Source organism: Platalea leucorodia (assembly GCF_965183815.1).
Source record: "Platalea leucorodia genome assembly, chromosome: 3".
Lineage (NCBI taxonomy): Eukaryota > Metazoa > Chordata > Aves > Pelecaniformes > Threskiornithidae > Platalea > Platalea leucorodia.
Window position 1 is genome coordinate 67,701,802 of NC_138825.1, and position 23,912 is coordinate 67,725,713.

At 39.2% G+C, this 23,912-nt stretch overlaps 1 protein-coding gene across 1 annotated transcript in view; it reads right to left on the reverse strand.

The window, feature by feature from the left end:
- The window catches only part of LAMA2 (laminin subunit alpha 2), a 375,020-nt gene that overhangs the window by 217,476 nt on the left and 133,632 nt on the right, over nt 1–23,912 (reverse strand). The window contains exons 5-9 of the mRNA XM_082305530.1: nt 13,810–13,989; nt 11,515–11,604; nt 9,144–9,261; nt 7,289–7,467; nt 5,773–5,872 (exon numbers count right to left, since the gene is read on the reverse strand). Of these exons, the coding sequence (XP_082161656.1) occupies nt 5,773–5,872; nt 7,289–7,467; nt 9,144–9,261; nt 11,515–11,604; nt 13,810–13,989 (667 nt within the window). The remainder of the gene's footprint in view (nt 1–5,772; nt 5,873–7,288; nt 7,468–9,143; nt 9,262–11,514; nt 11,605–13,809; nt 13,990–23,912) is intronic.

Consider the following 23,912-nt stretch of genomic DNA (forward strand, 5'->3'; position numbering starts at 1 on the left):
AAAAAATCTGCAATCCCAGGACTGGCCTCTGGCATTTTCACTCCTGTTCAACAGTATATAAATTCCAAAAACGATGTCATGGAAGTCAGTGGGACTGCTTGCTGAGCAAGGTACTATGAAGCCTGAATAAAGATGGAGATGTCTGGACCTTATTTATCCTACAATGTCTGAGAAAGAAAGTTTTTTAGCAAAACTAAACATTTGTCATTGGGATTATGTTGTACATAAAGAGGCAATAGGGAAAAAACTTTGCTGCATGATAGCATGCAGCGGAGACTCACAAAACTCTGCCAGTTTCCAAACCTCACACCTCTTGTAGGTGCTTAAAAGCCAAGTAAAATGGCTATTCGTTAAAATCTAGCCACTACAGCTTGAAACAAGAGTACTGATTCACTAAGAAAGCCTAATTACTGGAGTACAGTGCAGTTCTGAATGCATAGGTTCCACCTTTGCTTATGTATGGACAATTGCAAGTGATCATAATATCAGTGATCGTCAGGTTTACCTGTTATTAGGATGGATTGGACATAGGTGCACAAGTTCAGTTTTAAAATTATCGCCTTTCAGTTAGAAAACCTAGACATTTTCATCAGTTTATTTTATCAATGCCACAGTTTGCAAACATACTATAATTTATTATAAATTTCTGGGTCTATCTTTTCCATATTGCTCATGAACATGTCACATAACATTGCCATGAAAGAATATTTGAGAAGCATTCTTGAAGATTCAAAACCAAAAATATACTATACAAGCTAGAATAATAATATTTCATTTCAGAACACCAAGTGAGACATCTGAGGACAAAGTTATACTAGGCTGATCAAAATGGAAATTATATATGCTTAATATATAAAAATACTTCTTTTTCTCCTGAAACAATGCCTGGTCAATTTTAAAGCAACTCCTCCATGCCCTTCCCTTATCTACTGAAACCTGATGATGACTACAGGATGCAGTCATTTAAATCCTCTTGTTGCACTTCATCAATGTACCAGTTATTATGGTATTTGCTACAATTTTCCATTTTAATTGTTGCTTACCTACAGTGTTCAAGCACACAGAGAATGTACAGCCTCCAGCTCTATTTTCCTTGAGAACTGTTCACGGTGACTTTATATCCCCAGTGATTTTCCTTATTATCATATTTCCATTTTAGCTTAATGTTTTTAATCTTCCCAACTCATTTGCTTACCACACATTTAAGAAGCATATTCCCATCTTACACCAAGCAAACAATTTAACCTTCAACAACCAGCCAGCAAACTCTGGGATGTATTTCAACCTACCCACTGTGTATTCATTCTGTTTCACAGGTGAATAGATAGATCCCTTCAGACAGATCATGCTTTCCAGCCTTTCCTTTATGAAGGTTCCCCAGTGTTTCAAACCCAACTGCTGCCCAGGGTGAGCAGTGTACAGTAAAAAGAATTTTATCAGGGTATTGAATATAAATTTGAGGGGAAAAAAAAGATAAAAAGTCATCTGCTTTCAGGATAGTTTTATGCTAAAAATTATATCCTGACCTGCTCTTGATTCTAACACAACCTCTTCCATTACCACAAAAATCTTTCCTTAAAAGAAATATTAAAAAGGCTTTTTCTTTCAACTAGCATTGTGTCTTTTCTGTTGAATAAGATGTTACAGTCACAAATCTGGCCTGCTGGTCCAAACGCTATAATCAAACACAACATGCAAGAAGTAAACAGTTTTCCTAATGTGTTGGAACATTATTTAGTACAACAAGAAGTAAAGAAAAGCAAATAAACAGTAAGAACAAGGAGCAAAGAACAGGACCATTGCAGGCAGAATGGCTACAAAGTCCAGTTATGTGTAGAGCTGACTTATTTTTGTTCTTGTGGTCTTAAACTAGGTAAACAAAATAAGATAAATATCAGAACAGTCCCCTGGCCACTGTCTAGACAGTGCAAACTGTCCAGTTCTCACTGGACTTCCAGGAGTGGGCAGGACACAGACAACTGGTTTCAGGAACAAATGGATGGACAACTTTGAGGAGGGAATTCCATATATGGTGGCTGTTACCTGAATAACAATTGTTGCGCTTGTCATATATGAGAAGTAGTTTAAACACACAGAATAACCTCTACAGTAAATAAGTTGGAAAGAGGAGACATCAATGGGTTTAAAAAGCAATAAAGGAAGAAAATTACTTCATGTGTTATGAAGAGCAGATTGAACAGAGATTAAGAATATTCCAATGTGCTCAAAAGCAACAGGCCTCTAACCAATTGCAGCTGAATGAGTTAAGTTTCAAGAAGATGAGGAGAAGCTGGTTACCATCAACACAGAAAATGATGAGAGTTTTAATTTTTTGAAGAGAAAAAAGGAGCTCTCTGCTGCTCAGGACTGAAGGAACTGCTGAGATACGAAACTTGTTTGAATGCCTGGGTCTAGATGAGCAGGGCTGGCCACTTGCCAATAAAAGTAAAAGGAGGCAAAACAGAGAGAGATAATCCAATTTTGAATGTGTTATCTTCAAGATGGTGGCATGACACATTTCTTGATTTATTATCAATTAGTTAATGATCTTCAGATTAGATGGATGGAGACAGTAGAGAAAAAGCAGGAAACGAAAGGAGGAGTCCAAACAGGAGCTTTATTCTCTTCCTAGAGAGGTCCAGAAAAGAGGCAAGAGAAGAATTTACCAGAAAGAAGATCAGAGGATTAAAAAGGGAGAAGGAGATACAGGAAGCAAGGTGTTAAAGCACAGTACCACCCAGTCAGATTCAGAAAGTGTAAGCAGATTTAGAAAGCAACTATGAGATGGTTTAGATCCGTTGAATGCTCAGAGGCAAGAATAAGACATTATGAGAGCTCCTAATGACACTATTACTGACAGCCAAACAAGATGGAAAAACGTCTTTATCTCTTTGCTTCCCATGTCCCATGAGAGAAGAGCTGACAGCCTATTAACTGCCTTTCAGCTGCCAGGCCCCTGGAGAATGACCCGCACCAGTGGCCAGCATGGAAGGTGTGAAAAGACCGCAGCAGTAACAGATAGGAACCGAGAGACCAAGCAGCTGCTTAACACGCAAGTGCGACATTGCATTTCTTTGAATTAATCATTCTCCCATCTCAAAATCATAGCCTCAGTATTTTACAAAAGCACTGAATGTCAGTAGCAGCAAATGTTTGAATAAAAGTTGTCCTGTTTAATAGTATCCTTTGTTAATTATTAAGTATGTATGTCATCTGTACACTCTCACCCACAGGTTTGGTACAGGCACTGCAGTCTTGCTGTGTTTTTTCCAGCTTTGGGATTCATCTTCTCTTCTGCTTCTACTGCCTCTCCAATCAATCCATGTGATGTATTGTACCGGGTTTCCATGCCCAGGCGCTGCCAGCGGTGGGGGCTGCAGGGTGGTCTCTGTGAGGAGGGGCTGGGGCTGCCCGGTGCCAGTCCAGACGGCTCCAGGGGACCCACTGCAGGGCACAGCTGAGCCCCTCAGAGGCCCCGGATGGGTCAGAGAAGGTCAGAGGAGAAGGAGGGGGAGGAAGTGCGCCTGAGCAGAGATTCCCCTCCAGTCCCTGGAGGAGACCATGGTGGAGCAGATACCCACATTGCACACCATGGAGGACCACATGAAGGAACAGGTGGATATTTCCTGAAAGAACACCCATGGTCGAGCAGATTTTTTTCCTAAAGGATAGCAGCTAGTGGGAAGGACCCACGCTGGAGCCAGGGTAAAGTGTGAGGAGAAAGGAGCCTCAGAGAGGAACCGTTATGACCACAACCCCCATTCCCCATCCCCCTGTGCACCGCTTGTGGTAGCGGGGGAGGAAATAGAGGAGTTGGGAATGAAGGAGTGAGATTGAGCTCGGGAAAAAAAAAAAAAAAGGAGGTGGGAGGGAAGGCATTTTTTAAATTTTTGTCTTTGTTTATCACTATCTGAATCTATTTAAATTGGCAATAAGTTAAATTAATTTTCTTTAGAATCATAGCATCATAGAACGCTTTGGGATGGAAGGGACCTTTAAAGGCCATCTAGTCCATCCCCCCTGCAGTTGGCAGGGACATCCACAACCAGATCAGGTTGTTCAGAGCCCCATCCAGCCTGGCCTTGAATGTTTCCAAGGATGGGGCATCTGCCACCTCTCTGGGCAACCTGTTCCAGTGTTTCATCACCCTCATTGTAAAAAATTTCTTCCTTATATCTAGTCCGAATCTACCCTCTTTTAGTTTGAAACCATTACCCCTTGTCCTATCGCTATTGGCCCTGCTAAAAAGTCTGTCCCCATCTTTCTTATAAGACCCCTTTAAGAACTGAAAGGATGCAATAAGGTCTCCCCGCAGCCTTCTCTTCTCCAGGCTGAACAACCCCAGCTCTTTCAGCCTTTCCTCATAGCAGACGTGTTCCAGCCCTCTGATCATTTTTGTGGCCCTCCTCTGGACCCTCTCCAACAGGTCCATGTCTTTCCTGTGCTGAGGACCCCACAGCTGGACACAGTACTCCAGGTGAGGTCTGACCAGAGCAGAGCAGAAGGGCAGAATCACCTCCCTCGACCTGCTGGCCACACTTCTTTGGATGCAGCCCAGGATACGGTTGGCTTTCTGGGCTGCGAGAGCACATTGCTGGCTCATGTCCAGCTTTTTGTCTATCAGTACCCCCAAGTCCTTCTCGGCAGGGCTGCTCTCAATCCCTTCATCCCCCAGCCTGTATTGATACCAGGGATTGCCCCGACCCAGGTGCAGGACCTTGCACTTGGCCTTGTTAAACCTCATGAGGTTCACACAGGCCCATTTCTCCAGCTTGTCCAGGTCCCTCTGGATGGCATCTTGTCTCTCAGGTGGAAGGATAATTTTCCCCAAGTCAAGTCTGTTTTGCCCATGACAGTAATTGGTAAGCAATCTCCTGGTCTTTACCTCGACCCGTGAGCTGCTTCATCTTATTTTCTCCCTGTCCTGCTGAGAAGGGCAGTGAGAGAGTGGCTGGGTAGGCAGTTGCAGCTGGCCAAGGTCAATACTCCCACCCTATATACCACTGTGACACTAATCAGTACATGGCTGTTACAGTAGATTTTACAGCTCTAGGCCCTGTATATGCATCTCTCCTATGCTGCTTTTATGTTCCATTGATCTCTATTTCAAAAAAGATTGCTACAGTATCTCTTGTCAATTGATTGTAATTAGCCCAATTAAATCATCTCTTAAGAACTGACCTTGAGTTTTGTTGTTACCTTCCAACAGTATTTTCAGAAGTTTGTCAACAAAAGAACCAGAAAAATATGGCAATCCATTGTTTCCAAAGCACAAGGAAGCAGTTTATTCTCTATTTATTTGAAGACAGCTTTTATAGGGCTATGGTAAACAGCTTGCAATCCTACATTAATAATATAGATGGCACATCAATACGACACCTTTCAAACAGATTTTTTTTCTAGGTTTCAAACAGAAATATGCTTAGAGAGGAAAAGAGATTAAAACATTATGGTTGCACTAGTTTTAATCTCTGCTGTAAAAGAAGAAAGCTCTTTAAAGCCAAAATTCTCCAATATATTCCACGGGGAATACTCTTCCAAATGTACTCAAGTTTGCAAGCATGAATCTGAAAGAAGCCTCAGCAAATTTGGGAATATAAAATCTGAGTTTCCAAATAAAAGTATCATAAGAATGCAGGTGGATTATTGTTTGCATGAGTAAACTTAAAAAAAAAGTTATTTTTATTTTAAGAGATATCACAAATGTGTTTCAGCTTTTCTTTACCATTGCTGAACTTAAACTTTAACATCACTATCTTTTAAGGATCTTACCTCCTTCTGCATGTTTCTCATCTTTGACACAGGTATCATGTAAAGACCCATTTGGATCACAGGAACACGGCTGGCATGGATCTGGGCTATCTGGCAATACCTATAAAAACAAAGAGATTACAAAACAAAACCTTACCTTTAATAATAGGAAAGGTTTATTTACTTCTTCAAGAAAAAGTAGGAGAGAACGACTTCTGTGTAGGTAGCCTGCAGTTTAACAAAAATGAGATGGTTGCCAAACTTAGCCCATGCAGTCTAGGCATTGAAATTACATTTTTGATTTTTACTTAGAAACATGTAAGTGATTTAGATACAAATATGTTTTCAACTAAAAAAAGAGGTGTAGAGATAATAACAGGCCCTTGTATAATTAAAATCAATAAATGTAATGAAGTAGATTTTAAGCATTCACTACCTAAAGTAAAACTGACAAATAGTTCAGTTATTCTGGTCAATATGATTCCAAAAACTAACTATAATTATTTAGTCAGTAATTGAACAAAAAGGGTAAGTGAAGAAAAGTGAACATTAGACAATGGAACAATTTCTTTTTGTTCTTGAAAAGGTTACCTCAACCAAACTTAAATCTTAGTCTAATATCACACTGGGAATATAAAGTAGAAGTTCTCCATGAACTAGGTATATACATATACTATAGATACACCATACACACACACATATATAAAATCCCTATTAGTTGTATGATAACCTGATTAAGAGGAAAAAATCAAGTGCCCTGCTGTTGAAGAGCACTACTCCTTTTCTCAAGCTCTAAGGCTAAAACCAGTATATGAGGTAGAATGTAATTATTGTTATTTGCTGATGTTTTCTGTGTTTGAGGATTGAAAACCAATCAATCAGACTAGAGGCCATGATTTACTAAACTGAAACTATATAGACAAAATATTTAAGCACACACTAATAGCGTAGCTGTCTAAAGCACAGGCACAGCCCATGTTGGCAATACAACCTAATATAAGATTCGTCTTCTGACAACTTCAACTTAGATGAAAATACAGCCTTATATGATGAAACACAAAAAACAATTCCTGCTGCACTGAAAATGAAAGACATTCATGAGATTATAGAATTTCAGTGGTTATTAATTCTACATTACATTTAAAAAAAAAAAATTACAGACTCTCTTTCTCCAATATCAAATATAGCAATATTTCTTTGATCTTTGATAACAAACCTTGAAATTCATTACTGAGGCAAAAGTTCTGTTTACAGGACCACATCCTCCTTTAAATTAAATTGAAATACAAGTTGGAGACCCTGACCTCAAGTGCATTCCTTGATATCAACACAATTCACTTTCATATTTCTGTAACCATTAACTTTACAGATTTCCAGCTGTGAAAAGCAACTACTACACTGTCAGAATTAGAAGTTAACCTTCATAAAATGGCAGTCTAAACTGTGTCATCTCTTTTTAATAACTTAACTCCCCATGCTGAAGCAATGGTTTGAATGCCGAGCTTTACAGTGAAGCGACAACAGAATACGCGTTTACCCCTTTAGGTCTGAAGTAACCATCGATGCAGGTCTCACAGTTTATGCCACTGGTGTAGCTCGTACAATTCACACACACTCCGCCCCCAATGTATTCTCCATGGACATTCAAACTCTGATTTCTGTCTGCAACATCCTGATCATAGTAACACTCCTCAGTCTTCCCGTGACAGTTGCATGCTAAAAGAGAAGGAACGGTGTTAGCGAACACTTTCCGGCTGGAGATGCCACGCTGTTACTAAGGTATTAAAAAGAGTCATTCAACATTTCATCATTGGTGCTGCGTACACTGTAACCGACAGCACATCCAAGCATTAATTTACTACTTCAGCTGTGAAAAGTAATGCGGTCCCATCACAAACACAGCCTGGAATTCTGTATATTGTATTTTTTTCCCGATGTTTGTCTGGGGGAGTATGGTAGTTGACAGATATAGCCTAATTATGTTCTTTCTGGTTTGTTTTAGGGTTTTTTTTCTGTTTAAATTGATAGTCCAGAAACCTTTTGGTGGTTGCACACACATATGGTTCATGAAAGAGTCAGCTAATTTAAAATACTAGAGGAATTATACGGAAAGCAGCAGAATGGTATGAGTAAATTAAAATAATTTCCGTGAAAGCTGAAAGACATCCTAAAAACACTTGATTTGCACATATACATATGAGAACTGGGACAGAACAAAAAGATTCCAAATCTTAAGGCTTCTTTAGATGTTCAGATTTGAACTCTTAGGCTTCAGGTCCACACGCAGGAGAGCTAATTACTAATCTGTTGCTGTGAAAATGAGGTAGCTCGCTCTCTCCCTTCCCCTGTGGTATTAAAACATTCCTTTCCACATAAAGAGAAATTCAAAGCTCGTCAACATTGTAGGAAGTCATTCTCCTCACATCTGAACCAGATCCCAGGGAACTGTTTCCACCATGAAAGTACAACAATTCACTGAGGGTTAATGGGCATAAGAAGTGTCTCTTAAAAATTAAGCATGAAAATAAATGTACCCTGATTTCACTCCAGAATGCATTCCCAGTACAGACACAGTCCCTACTGAAACAAAGACCTCTGTGTCTTACAGGACACAAATCAGCAATTACTACTTTTAATATGGGGATATCTGTTTCTTTTTATTTATTTTTAACCACTCATTGTAAAACTATAGCTGCAATCCTACAATTGAATAAACATTTACATGAAATGGAGCACTAGATTTTATTATGTTCAGAAATATAAGTGATATGTGACCTTTGGAAGTAAGATGTTAAAGTTCAATTAGAACTATCCTTACTACAGTAAATCCGAAAATGAAATTCTCACCCTGTGGGAAGATGATATTTCAAGGTATGTTTTCATTCCATGTTGGAAAACTAGACACATTGTTTTTTTCCATTAAAAAAAACAGAAACTCAAATTGCATTTTGATCATGTAAAAATATTTTGTTTCAGCAAAGCTGAACAGTATAATATATAAAAGTGGCATTTATACAAAAATCATGCCATTAAAGTGTAATATGATGAAAAATCTGTAAAAAAGATTTCTTACTTATCAGGATACTGTCCTGTTATTTTACCTAAACAAAACCATGATAATTACACAAATTAAACAAGTCGAAATGATTTTTTATACAGTAGTCCACCAATATCAGCACATTACACTGAAATATTCTAAGTTCAATAAAACCACTATTCTACACGTAATTTTTCTGTTAACTCTTTTGAGCCAGTCTAAATAAGTGAATAACAACTGATTCATAAACAAATGTGGTTAGAAATAAAATTAATTGTAAAATCATGTAAGACCTGATTTCAGTTTTCACCAGCAGTTGCAATAAACTTTCTCTTCTGTACCACTTTCAACTTACGTTCACATTCATGCTTAACCAGGAAAGTGCCAGCATGCCAAGGCTTTTGGTTGAAACCAGGACAACACCGATCACATGTCTCTCCGCATGTGTTGTGCTCACACTGGCAGATGGATTTCTAATTTAAAAGAAAAACAAATATTTACACACTGTGAGTATTGGAAGAATCTGTCCCTGTACATAATTGACATTCCAGTTCAAATTATGAAAACATTAACATTAAGAATGGCTGTACTCTGTAATTCCTCTGTTTATTCATTTTTATTCATTTATGTATCCTGCATTCACCAAGTGAGAGACAAAAGAGTGTGTTTAACTTCTGTAGCTCTATTTTAAGAAAACAGCCACAATGCAAAGTAACATAGTTGGCCGGAGATCTAAGGAGAATCTAAGAATGTAGGAGAATCTGATTCCAACTGGCTGAAGAAAGGAGGATGGGAGAATGAAAGTTGTCCAATATAGCAAATAACCCAAAGTGCTGCTAGCCCTCAGATACAGCTTCACATTACAGGAAAACTGATCTGATAGCTAGCTTACACTAGAAGGAGTAAGTCATTCTCCACCCCTCCCTTAGATGCAGCAATCCTGCAGCTGCAGAGTGAAATCAGTTCTGTTGGGAGATCCAATAAAAACTGGCTTTCTTTTAACTTTAGCATTATTTTTTTACTGGAAGAGTCACTCATCATGTAACCTTCTAATTGCGTAACTAATTCTATGTGAGGGATAGCAGGAGTTTTTAAACTAATGATAGATGAGAGCAGGACCAGCCTTTCAGTCACTGTTCAGTTCGTCAGCAGATCACCTTAGACTCAGCACGAAAATATTGCTGTAGGGAACACCCAAACTCTCTGAGCCCCAGAATCAGCTTGGAAAAGAGAAAAGAAATGGTACTTTGGAGAAATGAGGAGCAAAAATTGCCTTCCCACTAGTTATTCAGTGGAGGGGATTCTCTGTGGTCCTTGTGAAGCTGCTCAAGGTCAAAGCAGCAAGCTAACCTTGAGAAATTCTATGGCTCACAGGACAAAGCATAAATCTTGCAAAACAAGGTTAAGTTAAGGAATGCTTCAGAAAAGCAAGGCAGTAAATTCAAGCAAGTTTATTCTTTGTAATACTAGGGGAAAGATTCATTGTGGTAACAACCACAGTCATGATGGTTATAAGCCAAAGCCCACCTATTTTGGTATGGCTCAGTCTAAAGAGTATCCCTGGAGAGCTAAACCAAATACTCCAAATCTCTTATGGCTTGAGTTGTTCTACTTACGCTACTTTTTTAAACTGGTCAGACAACAAATACATGTTTGTCATCCTGCAGAACAAGACACCACACTTGTCAAAATGCCTTCATTTTATCTAGTAGCCAAACTATCTGAAGTATGTATTAATTGCAATAACAGCACTTATTTTCTGCGGTAGGCCCAATTCTAACAGATGGCACCGACACAATGCTGCAGTTTGATAACTAAGGCCATCTGAAACAATAGTTCAACATGTGCTATACACATCATCACAGAAAAGGCTTAGAAGGATTAAACCCAGGAGTTTGTAAAATTTTTACAAGGATCCATGGAAACTGCTTAGAACTGTAAATGCATTCTCTGCAAGATTTCTTCCAGTTTGTTTTTTTTTAATCAGTTCCTACACAATGCCTGAATGTCATATACAAACAAGATTTTCTGTTAAATCCTACAAAGCTCCTACTTAAGTGAATAGTATATGAAGAGATCCCACATTGTGGCACATTAGTAATACTAGTAGATTGGAAATTCTGTATTAGTGATGTGCATATATTTGGACCATCAGTAACAAACTATATTTCTCTATTTCAATTATGTTGGTTATGTGTTTATTAATGGTGCAAAAAGAAAGCTACAAGTTGGAAGAAACTATAAACAGGTCACGATCTTCTAAACTGGCTTGACTGATCATTCAATTAATATTTCCCACATAGTAAATGCACCATTCTAGAGCCATCATTTGTTTGCAAGTATCGATTAAATACTTGACAGTCATTTAGGAAACACCTTGATTAATATCAACAAGGAAAAGAAAGACTGACTGCTAGTGCTCATCTCTACAGCTACATAACATAACCCAAATTTCTGTTGTTCCTAGGAAGCTTTCAATATGGACTGAATTATCTGAAACCTGTTCTTTCATTTCAGCGAAAGTCTCCACTGACATTGTATAAATGTTTATTATTCTGGTTGCCAGCACTATTTTATCCTGGCACTGCTTCTGACTGTTCTTCTAGGTGAAGAAGAGACATAAATTCACGGAACTCTGAGGAAGATCAAGATTATTTTTTCATGTTCCACTCTATGAATAAGGCACATTAAAAAAAAAAAAAAAAAAAAAAAAGAAAAATACATACATTGGTTGCTGGATCCAGTGGACAAGCCTTCGCATGGCCTGAACATATACACATGCCTCCAACAGAGATATCTTTTATAGAATAGTAATACTGTAAGACAAAACAGAAATTGAATTGCTAAGTGGATTGTAAAATGCAGGTGCCAAACTACAAAATTCATTTCTAGTGACAAAACAGTCAGGTCTTGGTTTATTTCTTTTTTGATCTATTACAAATATAGCAGACAGTGTAATCCAAGCTGTGTCTTGATCAACAGATTCAGGCTTAGTGAAAGAAAGGGTATAAATTGGCACAGTTCCATTTGTTTGAAGTCACAAGAGCCATGTCAATTTACATACAGCACGCACCAAACACGAGCATAGGAAAAGGCTATATGCACACTGGATAATGAAAAGTCATCTGCTATAGAATTTATTCCCTTCAGAAAACACAAAAAGGAAAAGTCATGATGATGGGCAGAAGAGAGGCTAGAACAAAAACTAGGAAAGAAACACCTTTGTTCACCTTAGTTGGTTCTTACTTGGGCATTCACTGGACTGTGGAAAGAAGAACTGGTTTTCACTATTGATCTTCTGAATGACTATGGAATAGTCTTCATTATTGAGATATAAATAACTTTTGACATGTTGCTCTGCCATTTGACCATTTCTGTTTTTTCTTTGGTGGGGATTAATAGCCCTAACCAGAAAGAATGATGGAAAGATATTTATACTCATGTATTATGACATCTGTGAAAATGAATCTCACATGCCATCTTCTCCATTTTCATCTGTTTTGGTGAGAGTCCTGTAACATCCTAACAACTAGCTAATCGAAACAAACATATGCCATTTGCAAATTTTGCTGTTTCTGCGTTCAACCTCTTTTTCAGATCATTAATAAATATGAAACAAAATGGGAACTCATATAATTCACAGTTAACCTTCTATAATTCACAGTTAACCTTCTACCACAGAGGAAATGTATCACTTATGGCTACCCTTTGTTTCCTGCTTTGTGGAATGGTGGCTTGTCTGATGTCTTCTATAGGGAAAGCCAGACAAGGATGGCAAGTTTCAGTTGCTCCTTGTTCCTTTGAGGACAGCCTCATGGAGAGATACCACACAAAAGTTATTGTTCTTTGTTGTTTTGAGAAATCTGTGGATTGTCCTGCACTAGGTTTTCATGAGTCTACAGTGATTTTTCAAGTGTGAATTGGGTTCTTATCTAGATTCAGTTTCGTGTTTCTGATCACTTAGAATTAGATTATTAACTTTGCACCCAGTTTCCAAGATTAGTGAGGCTGCAATAACTGCACTCAACTGGAAGGTTTCTGGGTTTGTAATACAAAACAGAATGGCACATTCCAACCTCTCAGAAATAGCCAGCACTTTATGTATTTGGAGGAAGAAACTGAAACTAGAAATGTGGAACAGAAGAAACAAATTTTCTTTGCAGTTACCCACCATTGATAAATGGTATTAATTAAAGCCAAGAATAACCATACTGCCCTTTCATAACGGGACTTATTATAGTGGTACCCTAAAAAAATAAAATTAAAAAAGATGAAAAATAAGATGATCAACAGAAAGAGGAAGTGAGGAGAAAATGTGGAAAGCTTTACATCCCCCAAAACAGCTTTTAAGAATGCTTAGTAGAAAAATCAGAGGAAAAATAGAATAACACACAACATTTGAGCAGCGGGAAAACAGGGAGATGTGGCATAGAAAGTACAGACTGCGGAAAGAAGAGATCGGGGCGTGCACACACAAGGTACAGTGGTGAAGACAGGGGTATGGTGTGAGTTTGAGTGCTGCATCCCTTCTTTTAAGCTAAAGCACAATGCAAAATTTTTATTGTTAGCAACGGTCATAATAATGCTAAAAGTGTTGCATTCAGGCACTACTACTAGTTATAGTACCACTAGTAGAAATTGTACTCAAAGTGTTCAAGGAATGGTAAAGGTAGCAAACAGTTGAACAGCAGAAGAGGAAAGAGGACACTATCTAAGAGCAACCACTTGACAATTAGCTGCATCCAAATGCTTACAGCCAAAGGAGCTGTGTGCTTATGTTATTAAGCATGTTATGTATGTTAATAACACTATTAAGCAGAAAAGATAAAATTGTTACTTCTGCTATAGAGAAGATAACAAAATACTGTGAAGAGGGAATCCTCTAACACTAGAATTTTGACAGATAATAACAGGTACTCACCATCTCCCAAAATTTCCTATGGCAAACAAAGGCAGGTACAGCATTCACAAGTGTAAGAGAACTTCTATACATGCATTTCTACTATCTTGCCAGAACTTACCCTCCTGGTAACAATGGGATCAATTTCATTTGGATCTTTGTGTGCGAACATCATTAAATCAGCATTTAGTGTCCGTATCCTCTGAAATCTCAGGCGAATAAAGCGAGCAGAGGTGAATTCTAGTAATACGCGTGAAGGATCATCAGCACTAGGCCGTCCATTAATTAGAGAAGTGTGAATCTGAAGACAGAATTATTAAAGCAATAAGGAATTAGACGACAGGAATGCTGCCATGAGTATGCCAACAAATATCATTAGAGGTGCTGTGTGAATGTCTTTGTAAAGGTAAAATACCATCTTTCTTTAGAAAGCAGATTGCCCACAAACATATTCCACATACTCACAGACCCCAGGTATGGAGAGGCTTTACAGTAAAAACATCTTGATCACAGGAAAGTTATCAGCTACAGAAAGACTTCAGCCCAAACTGCATACATGTACCAAGGCCCTACAATAACGTCCGTGCGGCAGGCAACTCATTTCTCCTCCTCTAGTCTAAACAGGTATCTTTAAGTCATCGAACAATAAAAGGGATTAAAATTTTTGAGTTAAAGGAATGGATACTTGGCATGGGACTCAGAATTCAGCAGGGACCAGTTTGCACCTCTTAGAGTGGTCATCATCAAAAGACTTTTGAAGTAGTTTTTTTCTATAGCCAGGATAAGGTAAGTTGGTAAATACTGAAAACTACAACAGCTAGATGAGACAAAACAAGCATTCATAAGCATGTCCTCTTTCCCACTGTCTCTTTACACAATACATCATTTCCTTTGAATCTTGTTCTCAGCAAGTTGAAGCAATATACTGGGTTGCAACTGTTTTTACCTGCTCCCTAAGGAAAGTCTTTATCACCTCTGAGAACTCTGTTCAGCATTTGTTTTTCTAAAGATGCTACCAATCTCTGCTTACAATGTGGTTTCTGTAAAGATTGCCCCCCTTTCTCTCCCTACCCTATCCTAAAGTCTAGAAATCTTCTAGATAAAAGTGTGCTCTGTGGCTCTTTCATAAAGAGACTCTCTGACCCCCATTGCAGCAGCAAGGGCAATGAAACAAAAACAAGTGATCTTCTTCCCCTCCTGTCTTTTTAGTTGATCATGGCATACATTAGCTGTGAATCAACAAAATAAAACAGATGGGCAGCTACAGAATTGTTCTTGGAAAAGGCCTACAAGAAGAAGAATGTCAGGTATAGCAAAATATTGTTAATGAGCACCTAGGGGGAGGGAGGAAAGAAACCATTAATTTTCCTGTATTCTGAAGTGTTAAATTTTAATTGGGGCATTTTTATTACAGGCTGGTATTCTGAAAGAATGTTCAGATGCTGAGCAAAACGTGCAGAACGTTAGAACGAATAAGAGAACTATTTATTCTTTGTGATGAACATGTGCACCTTCTCTCAGTGCTCTGAGTGAGAGGTCAGGCCATACAGCCATTTTCTATCATTGAACGCGACCGTATTACCACTGTTTTAGGCAAAGAGCTGCAGTCAGAATGCCAGCTGGCACTCACTCAGCAGTGGCTGCCTCCCACTGAGGAAAGAGATAGCAAATCTACGGCTCCCAGCAAAGCAGCATCTCTTCCTTTCCTGGAATTTTCGCAGGCACTGGATAGAAGGCTTATTGAACAACGGCTGCCTTGCACTGGCCATGGGATACTATTAACTTATTTTCACTACCAACAGGGAAACCCTAAACCTCATCATGTGCAGCACCCTGCTCCATTGTATCCACAGGTACACAAAATCACTGGGAATCACTCTGCCAGGAGCAACTGTCAGTCGTATCTTGCCTAAGTATGAATCCACACGTCTAGGCTTCTGCCATGTTGTCTCCAGGAATAGGCGATATTGCTACCTCCTCCTGAGATCATAACAACACTCTCGCTTCAAGCTCTGACTCAATTTTGCTCCTGACTACAAGTAATTAAATTAAAGGAGACGGTTGGCTGGAAACAGAATAAAATGCTATGAAAAAGACAGGGTACAAACAAAAGATTATAATAAAAACCCCAGAGAAAGCAAGGAGGAGCTCCTGAATGAGAAACGTCTGGCTACAAGCAGGACAAAAACACATGACCAGAGAAGGCAAACTGCTCAAGTCCCCAGTGAAAAGAGAGAGAGGAGAACACGTGTGGAGAGTGAACTTCAAAAGCAGCCTGGAGATGGTGGCAATAGTTCCAGTGGAAATTGACAGATCTTTCCAAAAGCAGCAAGATTTTAGTAAGAACACATGCCTAAAGACTTCTTTGCATAATATTTACCTGTGAGCAATGAAATACATTTCTTTTGAGTGTTTTTTCACACCGTCACCCCTTTCCTTTAAACAGGATCCAAGAGATTTCTTTCTTACAGCCATCAAACATAGATGTGTTATGGTTTAAAGCAGTGGAATACTAAAGACTGAACTTTGATATTGCAGAGATAAAGAAGAAATATATCTAAACTAGTGCTGAAAACATCCCCTAGCTCACTCTGAAACAGCAACAGCACCGTGGCTATAAGCAGCATGGCAGTCTGACTATCTCATCAAAAAGACCAAAAATTAAGCTTTCAGGGTGGGGTGAGAAACATGCAGGTAAAAGCCCATGTATCAGAATAAGCAAGTGCCCACAGAGAGCTCAGAGTATGAATCACAGACACAGCTTGACACCAAATGACACAGCTGACAAATAGCAGTCATATCTTCTGATTTATATTGTTTAAAAAAGAAGAAATTTAGTCTTACGACACCGATGGGGAAAAAATCTACTACCTTGGAGTGATGGTTTTACAGAATTAAAATGTAAATTAACAAAATAAAACAAGAGGTATCCTTTTCCGAATAGACCCCCTTTTTAAAAGGTTTCATGGATCTATCTGCCAGCAGCACATCTATTTGGCAAGGCTAAACTAGTAGAGATGATGACTTCCATTTATATTGTCTTTCATGCTTGTGTTTAAATGTTTCACAATTTCATTTTAAAACAACACCCAAATAATTTCTCATAATTACTGAAATGCAGCTATATCCTGCATGAAATGTGGCACCTGTTCAAACATGTACACCAAAATGACACCGAGATTAGGAAATTAAAACTGAGTAGTTTTATCAAAATGAATCTGAAGGGAAAATTCTACACAGGCAAAATTAATTACTCTAAATTATTTCTCCTTCTCTCAACATCTGTGATGAAATCACTAATTTCTCCCTAGAAACATTTTGAATCAATGTGAAGAGTGTCCAACTAAGTTGTTCCTACTCCTTGAAAAGAGAATAAAGAAGAAACTAAGAGTACTTTGGGAACATCTGTCATTAATCAGGAATAGTCAGAAATTTAAATAACTTTTTTAAAGAAGTAGAAATCAGACTTAGAATATTTTCAGTGTGTCTCACAATGAGACATCACTGTGTTTTTCCAGAGCACACTTTCTCTTTTCATGTCCCTCCACAATCTTGCACCTATTTGTAAGACACTGTTCACATGATAGCACATTTTCAGTCTACACACTAACATGGCCCCTAGCCTCCAAATATTTTAAAATCAGATCTGAAAACTGTTCCAGTGAACACAGTCCTCAATATCCACCTACCATTATGTCATCCAAGATCTTCATAGTACTTCATACATAGCTCTGAGTCCTGTAAAGACTAGCCCCATTTTCACACAGGCAACTAAGGCACTGATGTCCTGCACTAGCTGTACGCATACTGCACTATGAGCCACACTGGAGTTCTACAGCAGAGCTAAGATCCAAAGCTGAGTCTACCATGAAAATATTAATACTTTAATCTACCCACTGGGCTGCTACAATTTGGATAATCCAAGTCCCCATGAGGGAACAATCTCAAATTTTGCTCTGGTTTTATGGACAACTTTTATTTACCAATTCCAAGATTGAGGTAACCACCATTTTGGATTCTAAACGAAAGATATGTAGATTTCAACCCCAGAAAATTTTTCCTTAACAAAGAATTTTTCCAGGATTATAGTCCAATAAATGGGATCTTTGGGGAAAATAAGCATTCCCTTACAAAACACCTAAATGTTACCACAATGAAAGCCAAATTCTCATTTTGTAAAATCGTTTTGAACAGTATATCTGACTTGTTGACCAGTTCAATAGTCAGAACTATTCAAGCAAAAGGGTATGACAACCTTTTCCAGTAGCTGTATTAGCAATCGTATGTTCAAAAAGATTATATCACAGAGTCACAGAATGGTTGAGGTTGGAAGGGACCTCTGGAGGTCATCTGATCCAACCCCCCTGCTCAAGCAGGGCCACCTACAGCCAGTTGCCCAGGACCATGTCCAGACAGCTTTTGAATATCTGCAAGGATGGAGACTCCACAGCCTTCCTGGGCAACCTGTGCCAGTGGTCAGTCCCCCTCACAGCGAAAAAGTGTTTCCTGATGTTTAGACAGAACCTCCTGTGTTTCAGTTTGTGCCCATTCCCTCCTGTCCTGTCACTAGGCACCACTGAAAAGAGCCTAGCTCCACCTTCTTTGCACCCTCCTTTCAGGTATTTATACACATTGATGAGATCCCCCTGATCCTTCTCTTTTCTAGGCTGACCAGTCCCAGCTCTCTCAGCTTTTCCTCATAGAGGAGAGGCTCCAGTCCCTTCATCATCTTTGTGGCCCTTCATTGGACTCTCTCCAGTACGACCATGTCTCTCGTACTGAGGAGCCCAGAACTGGACCCAGGACTCCAGGTATGGCCTCACCAATGCTGAATATAGGGGAAGGATCACCTCCCTTGACCTGCTAGCAATACTTTGTCTAATGCTGCCCAGGGTACCATTAACCTCTGCCACAGGGGCACGTTGCTGGCTTATGTTCAACTTGGTGTCCACCAGGACCCCTGAATCCTTTTCTGCTACGCTGCTTTCCAGCTGCGTGGTCCCCAGCATATGCTGGTGCCTGGAGTTGTTCCTTCCCAGGTGCAGGACTTTGCACTTCTCCTTGCTGAACTTCATGAGGTTCCTGTCAGACCATTTCTCCAGTCTGTAGAGGTCCCTCTGGATGGCAGCATGACCCTCTGGTGTTATCAGCCACTCCTTCCAGTTTGGTGTTGTCTGCAAACTTGCTGAGGGTACACTCTGCCCCATCATCCAAACCATGAATGAAGATGTTAAATGGGATTGGATCTAGGAGTATATATTCAAGTTAGTTTAGTTACCAAGTTATCTATCTTCTGTGTTTGGTTTGGAACCAAAACTTCTAACAGTTATTGAAAAAAGGCATACCCTAGTTAAATGGAAAAACAGAAGAGCCATTTTGTAACACCAAAGATCTACCTAATTCAATGTCCTATCTCCAACAGAGGCCAGCAGAAAACAATTAGGAAGGAATATAAGAAACAGGGCATTTAGAGAGTGACCCCTCTGATGCAATATCATCACTTCCTCTGACTGAACAGTCTTAAATGCTTCCTGAGCTACCGAGTGAATCTGAGTCATAGTGTTTAATGTCTACCAGTTGCCTTTTTCTCTATTATTAGTCTCCTCCTTTTTTCAACCATTATGTTTTCCATCACTACAGACACTTGTCCCAATGGGAGGAAATTTGTTTTTTTTTTTGAGGGGGTGTTTTTTGTTTTTCGTTTTTTTTCCTTTTAAACCTGGAACTCAGATCATGAATCATTTCAGTGACAGTGTTTTAGTTTTTCATTTGAGGAAACTGTGAGTAGACAACATCTTTTCATTTTTTAACTTCAGCATGATGTTAAATCAACTTTTTTTCAGAGAACTGTTGAGAATGCTACAAGTTCTCTACTCTGAAGAGAATTTAGTCCAACACTAGCTCATCAGCGTTCATGCATAATTCTTTTTTTTCTTACATATATTACTTTGCCTTTAGCAACACTAGTTTTCATATAGTATTTTTCATTTAGTATCATAAGCTGCTAATATAACAAATTATTTTAAATTTTGCATTACCAACAAATGCTGCTATTACACAGTTTTCTGATTTTACAGATTGCCCACAAGTATGTTCAACAACATAGACAGTACTAAAGATATTCAAAGGACATGTCAGTACATTAGAATGTCTGGACCACGTCAGAATCGAAAGACCTATCTAGCGTGGTAGCCTGCCTCAAACAGTAGCCAAAAGAGCATGCTAACAATAAGATGAAGGCAAGCATACATAATACTTCCTCAGGGATTTCCTGAGCTATAGGTAGTTTCTATGCATTTGCTAACCCTCAAAGTATTTCCATGAACTTACCCGGTCTCACCTGAATTCCAGGTCACCTTTTAAAATCTACATGCATCACGTAATAAGGATTTTCTCACCTCATTGACATGTCATAGGGAAAAAGATCTTTCTTTTGCTGGTTTTAAACCTGCCTCCTACTAAAGTCACTTAATACTTCCTAGTTCTTAAATTGGAACAAAGAAATATATCTTTCTACCAGCTCTATTCTTCATTACATTTCTTTACTACTAATTAGCTTAACACAGGTATCAGGCTTCCAGATCTGTAGTTTCCTTGGATTCCTAATGAATGTTTCTAAAAAACTGGTGTTTCATTTGACACCCCACACTCCCCAGTCACTGAGAATATTTGTAAGTAAGTGAGGGCTTAAATAATAAGTGTTGTAATTCACCTATTTTAGCCTTGAGTTTCTTTTCACTATCCAATTTATCAATTATTTCTGTGCCTCTTCAGTTAACAACCTAGTTTGCGACTGCTTCTCCAACTCCTCTCCTGTAAATAATGTTTCCAGTGCAGAAACCCTCCTGACAGTCTCTATAGCAAAAACTGACTCAAATAATTAATTTAGTTTTTCAGCAATGACCTTATCTTTCTTGAATGCTCTTTGATCATCTCTCAGCCCACCAATTCTCTGGCAGCCTTCTTGAATCTGATGTGTTTGAAAAAAGGTTTATTTCAACTTCACACTCAGTCACTCAGAATCTTCCTCACATCTTTATTGCAGTTTAACATTTCATTTGCTGGAGCTTATTTTCCTACCTCTTTTCCTCATTTGGAGGAAAAGACATGACTCCCATTCATAAATGATGCTAGTTTACTTTTAATATCTATTATCTTTCCTTAGTTAATGGTTTAAACATGTTGTAGGATTTTTGGAACCATTCTTAAATGTAGCATGCATGTGTGTGTAATGCTATCTTTAAAAGAACTCTAGGCTGTCTGAAATTTTTTTAGCTGTTTGACCATCTTTTCTATTTTTAAATTGTACTTTGGCAGATTTTATTCCCCTGGGATGTTGCGTTTTGAGTACTTTCTGGTTATTTTTACATAACAATTGTTCAACAGTTAATGCTCCTGACCAGGATCTGTGCGCTGTTTTGGACTAAATCATGGGTTCCTTTAGTAGCTGCACCAAGAACATTCAGGTGCCTTCCTTTGGCAAGACCCATTCACTTCCACACTTCTGTTTGGGCAGTTGCTGATACAACATTAAACCTATGCTGTCCCAGTTTAGGTGCTGAACTTTACTTCATAGTGATCTCGTACATAATTTTATTTCTGCTGACTTTCTTATTTTATTTTATGTTATGTTATTCTTAAATCCATAGTGCCTCCCTTCCACAAGCCACTCAGCCATTCCTAAACAACTTCTTGTTTCTGACATGCCTATTGCGTCACCTCTTTCCCACACCCTTTAAGGGCAGGTATTAATGAGTAACCTTCCTCAGCTGCTGGGTATGGATACTTTTGCAGACACTGGGGCAATACTTGGATGCATACAATCCTAGCTTCTGTAACAAAGACACCTGAGAGGACTTGCCATGTGCCCCGGTCAGATGACCACCGGACCATCCAGCCATATGACCAGAATTTCACAACACATTTCATTGGGTTTCTGCCACTGAGAAGTGACAGATGCAGTCTAAGAAACTTTCTGCCATTTTTGGCATTAGACAAGTCTCATATACTGATGAACATGGACTTATTTAGACTGTACTTGTAATGGTCTTCAGAACAGAGAAAAGTATCATCCCGCACCCCACCACATACCTGTACACATTGATAAAATCTCCCTGAGACTTCTCAAGGCTAAGCAATCCCTGCCCTCTCAGCCTCTACTTATAGGACAGACACTCCAAGTCCTTAACCATCTTCCCAGCCATTTCCTGGACTTGCTCCAAAATGTCCACGTCACTCTTGTACTGAGGAGCCCAGAACTGGACACAGTTCTCCAGGTGTGCTCTCATCACTGCTGAGCAGATGGGGAGGGATCACCTCCCTCAACCTGCTGGTGACACTCTAACCAATGCAGCCCAGGATACTGTTGGCTTTCTTTGCTGCAAGGGCACATTGCTGGCTTATGTTCAGCTTGGTGTACACCATGGCTGTCACCTGCTGTTTCCTCCTGATGCTCCTGGGTGATTTAGGCACAGCTGGCTCACATGCCTCACTGAACAGAGCTCCCAGGCCATTACCTGCTACCAGGCACTGAACTATCGTGTAGCTGCCCTTCTGCAGGCAGAGAAGAAGCCTTCCTCCTGGTCTTGGAAGTCACCAGTTTGCAGTGTTCACCATCATGGGAGCCTCTCTTTCCGCACCAACAGGCACAGACTCTGCCTGCCTCTATTTTGGTACAGTTGTGGCTTCAGGCTGCAGAGTCCCAGAGAAAAGTCAGTTAATCTCTTTCCTGTCACCTCTGATGTTGCACAGGCTGATGACATCCTCCTGCAGTTCTTTAGTTGGTGACACAATCCCCAACCACAGCAAATATTCTGCAGGCAAGGACACCATCTCTTTCTGCCCCAACCTGAGCAAGGTCCCAGATCGTTCTTGCAGCCTCAGAGACGAAAAGCTGCATCCTCTCTCTGGAACTCAGCCTGAGTTAAGGGCTCTGCTGCCCTGGGGTAGTTGCTCCAGTTGGTGCTGGGGACAGTGCCCAGACTGTGCCTCACCACCACTGTTGAGCACAAAACCACTCTTTCTGCCCCTCTTTCTGTGCATGTTTCTGCGTGAACCAATGTGGAAATGTGCAGCACGTTAGCTGCCTCTGTTGCTTTACTTACTGCAATGGTAAAAATGCTACTGCTTTGCATGAAAGTATATTATCAACTGCTAAGTGACTTAAAATTACACAATTCAGCAAAGTTTTTAAGAATTTTAAGTATGCACAATGTTCTCATTCAAATTTAAAATACCCATGTATGAATCCAAGTGGTGTATTTTTCTACTTAGAGCTTTGGTACTTGAAGTTAGTTACTTTGCCAAGCAATTTGAGTGCAGTCAATCTCAAGCTGTTTGTATGACATAAAAAACCCCAGCTGTTTGGCTATGTGGCATGGAGTTTTTACGTTCACTTTCCTTTCAAGAAAACAGCATCGTTAACCAGTATGCTTTTCACTGACGCATACCTATCCTAACTGGAAGACTTAATTCTTTCATAAAAAGTGAAGGTTACTTAGTGTAATTTGTCACAAAGATGGAGCAGGAACATCACTCTACAATAATTTTTAGCTAGTAGTGGTAAAGAACTCACTTTGTTCAAGTACTCAGTAGTTTATTTTGGACTTCATATCAAGACTGTGGGCTTCAAGCTTGATGCTCTGAGTAAGGCAGTGGTCTGAACCTAAAATATTGTTCAAGAAAGGCCAATTTCTCACTAAAATTTAACCTCAGACAGCAGCATAAGGGAGAGAAAAGCTTCTGTCCTGCACAAGAAGACTTGCTACTTGATAATCAGCAGTGGAGAAGACAGACATGTCAGTCTTAAAACGATTTAATGAGAAAGGTACTCCATGATTTACATTCTCAAGTTATGCAAGCACATCAATATGAAGATGGACAATACTGAACATCAGTTTTTCCACAGGTGATTCAGTAGCTCATAATTCCCCTACCCAATACCAGCTTCACTTATCTGTTGCAAATAGCTCGTTTGCAGTAGATGTAAAATTACTGTTGATTAATTAATCTCTTGGCATCTTATATTTAATCCCTAAAGACAAAAGTTCCATGAGTTTTCTTAGTGCAAGCCCTAATCTGTCGTTAGAGTTGGTTTCAAAACTAGAATAGTAGATGGAAGCATATGCCAGAACTCAGCATCCAAGTTTTCATCATAAATACATATTCATGACAATTGTATATAAGAAATTGTGTATTTGGCAAGGTTTGCTGTATTTCTAATAA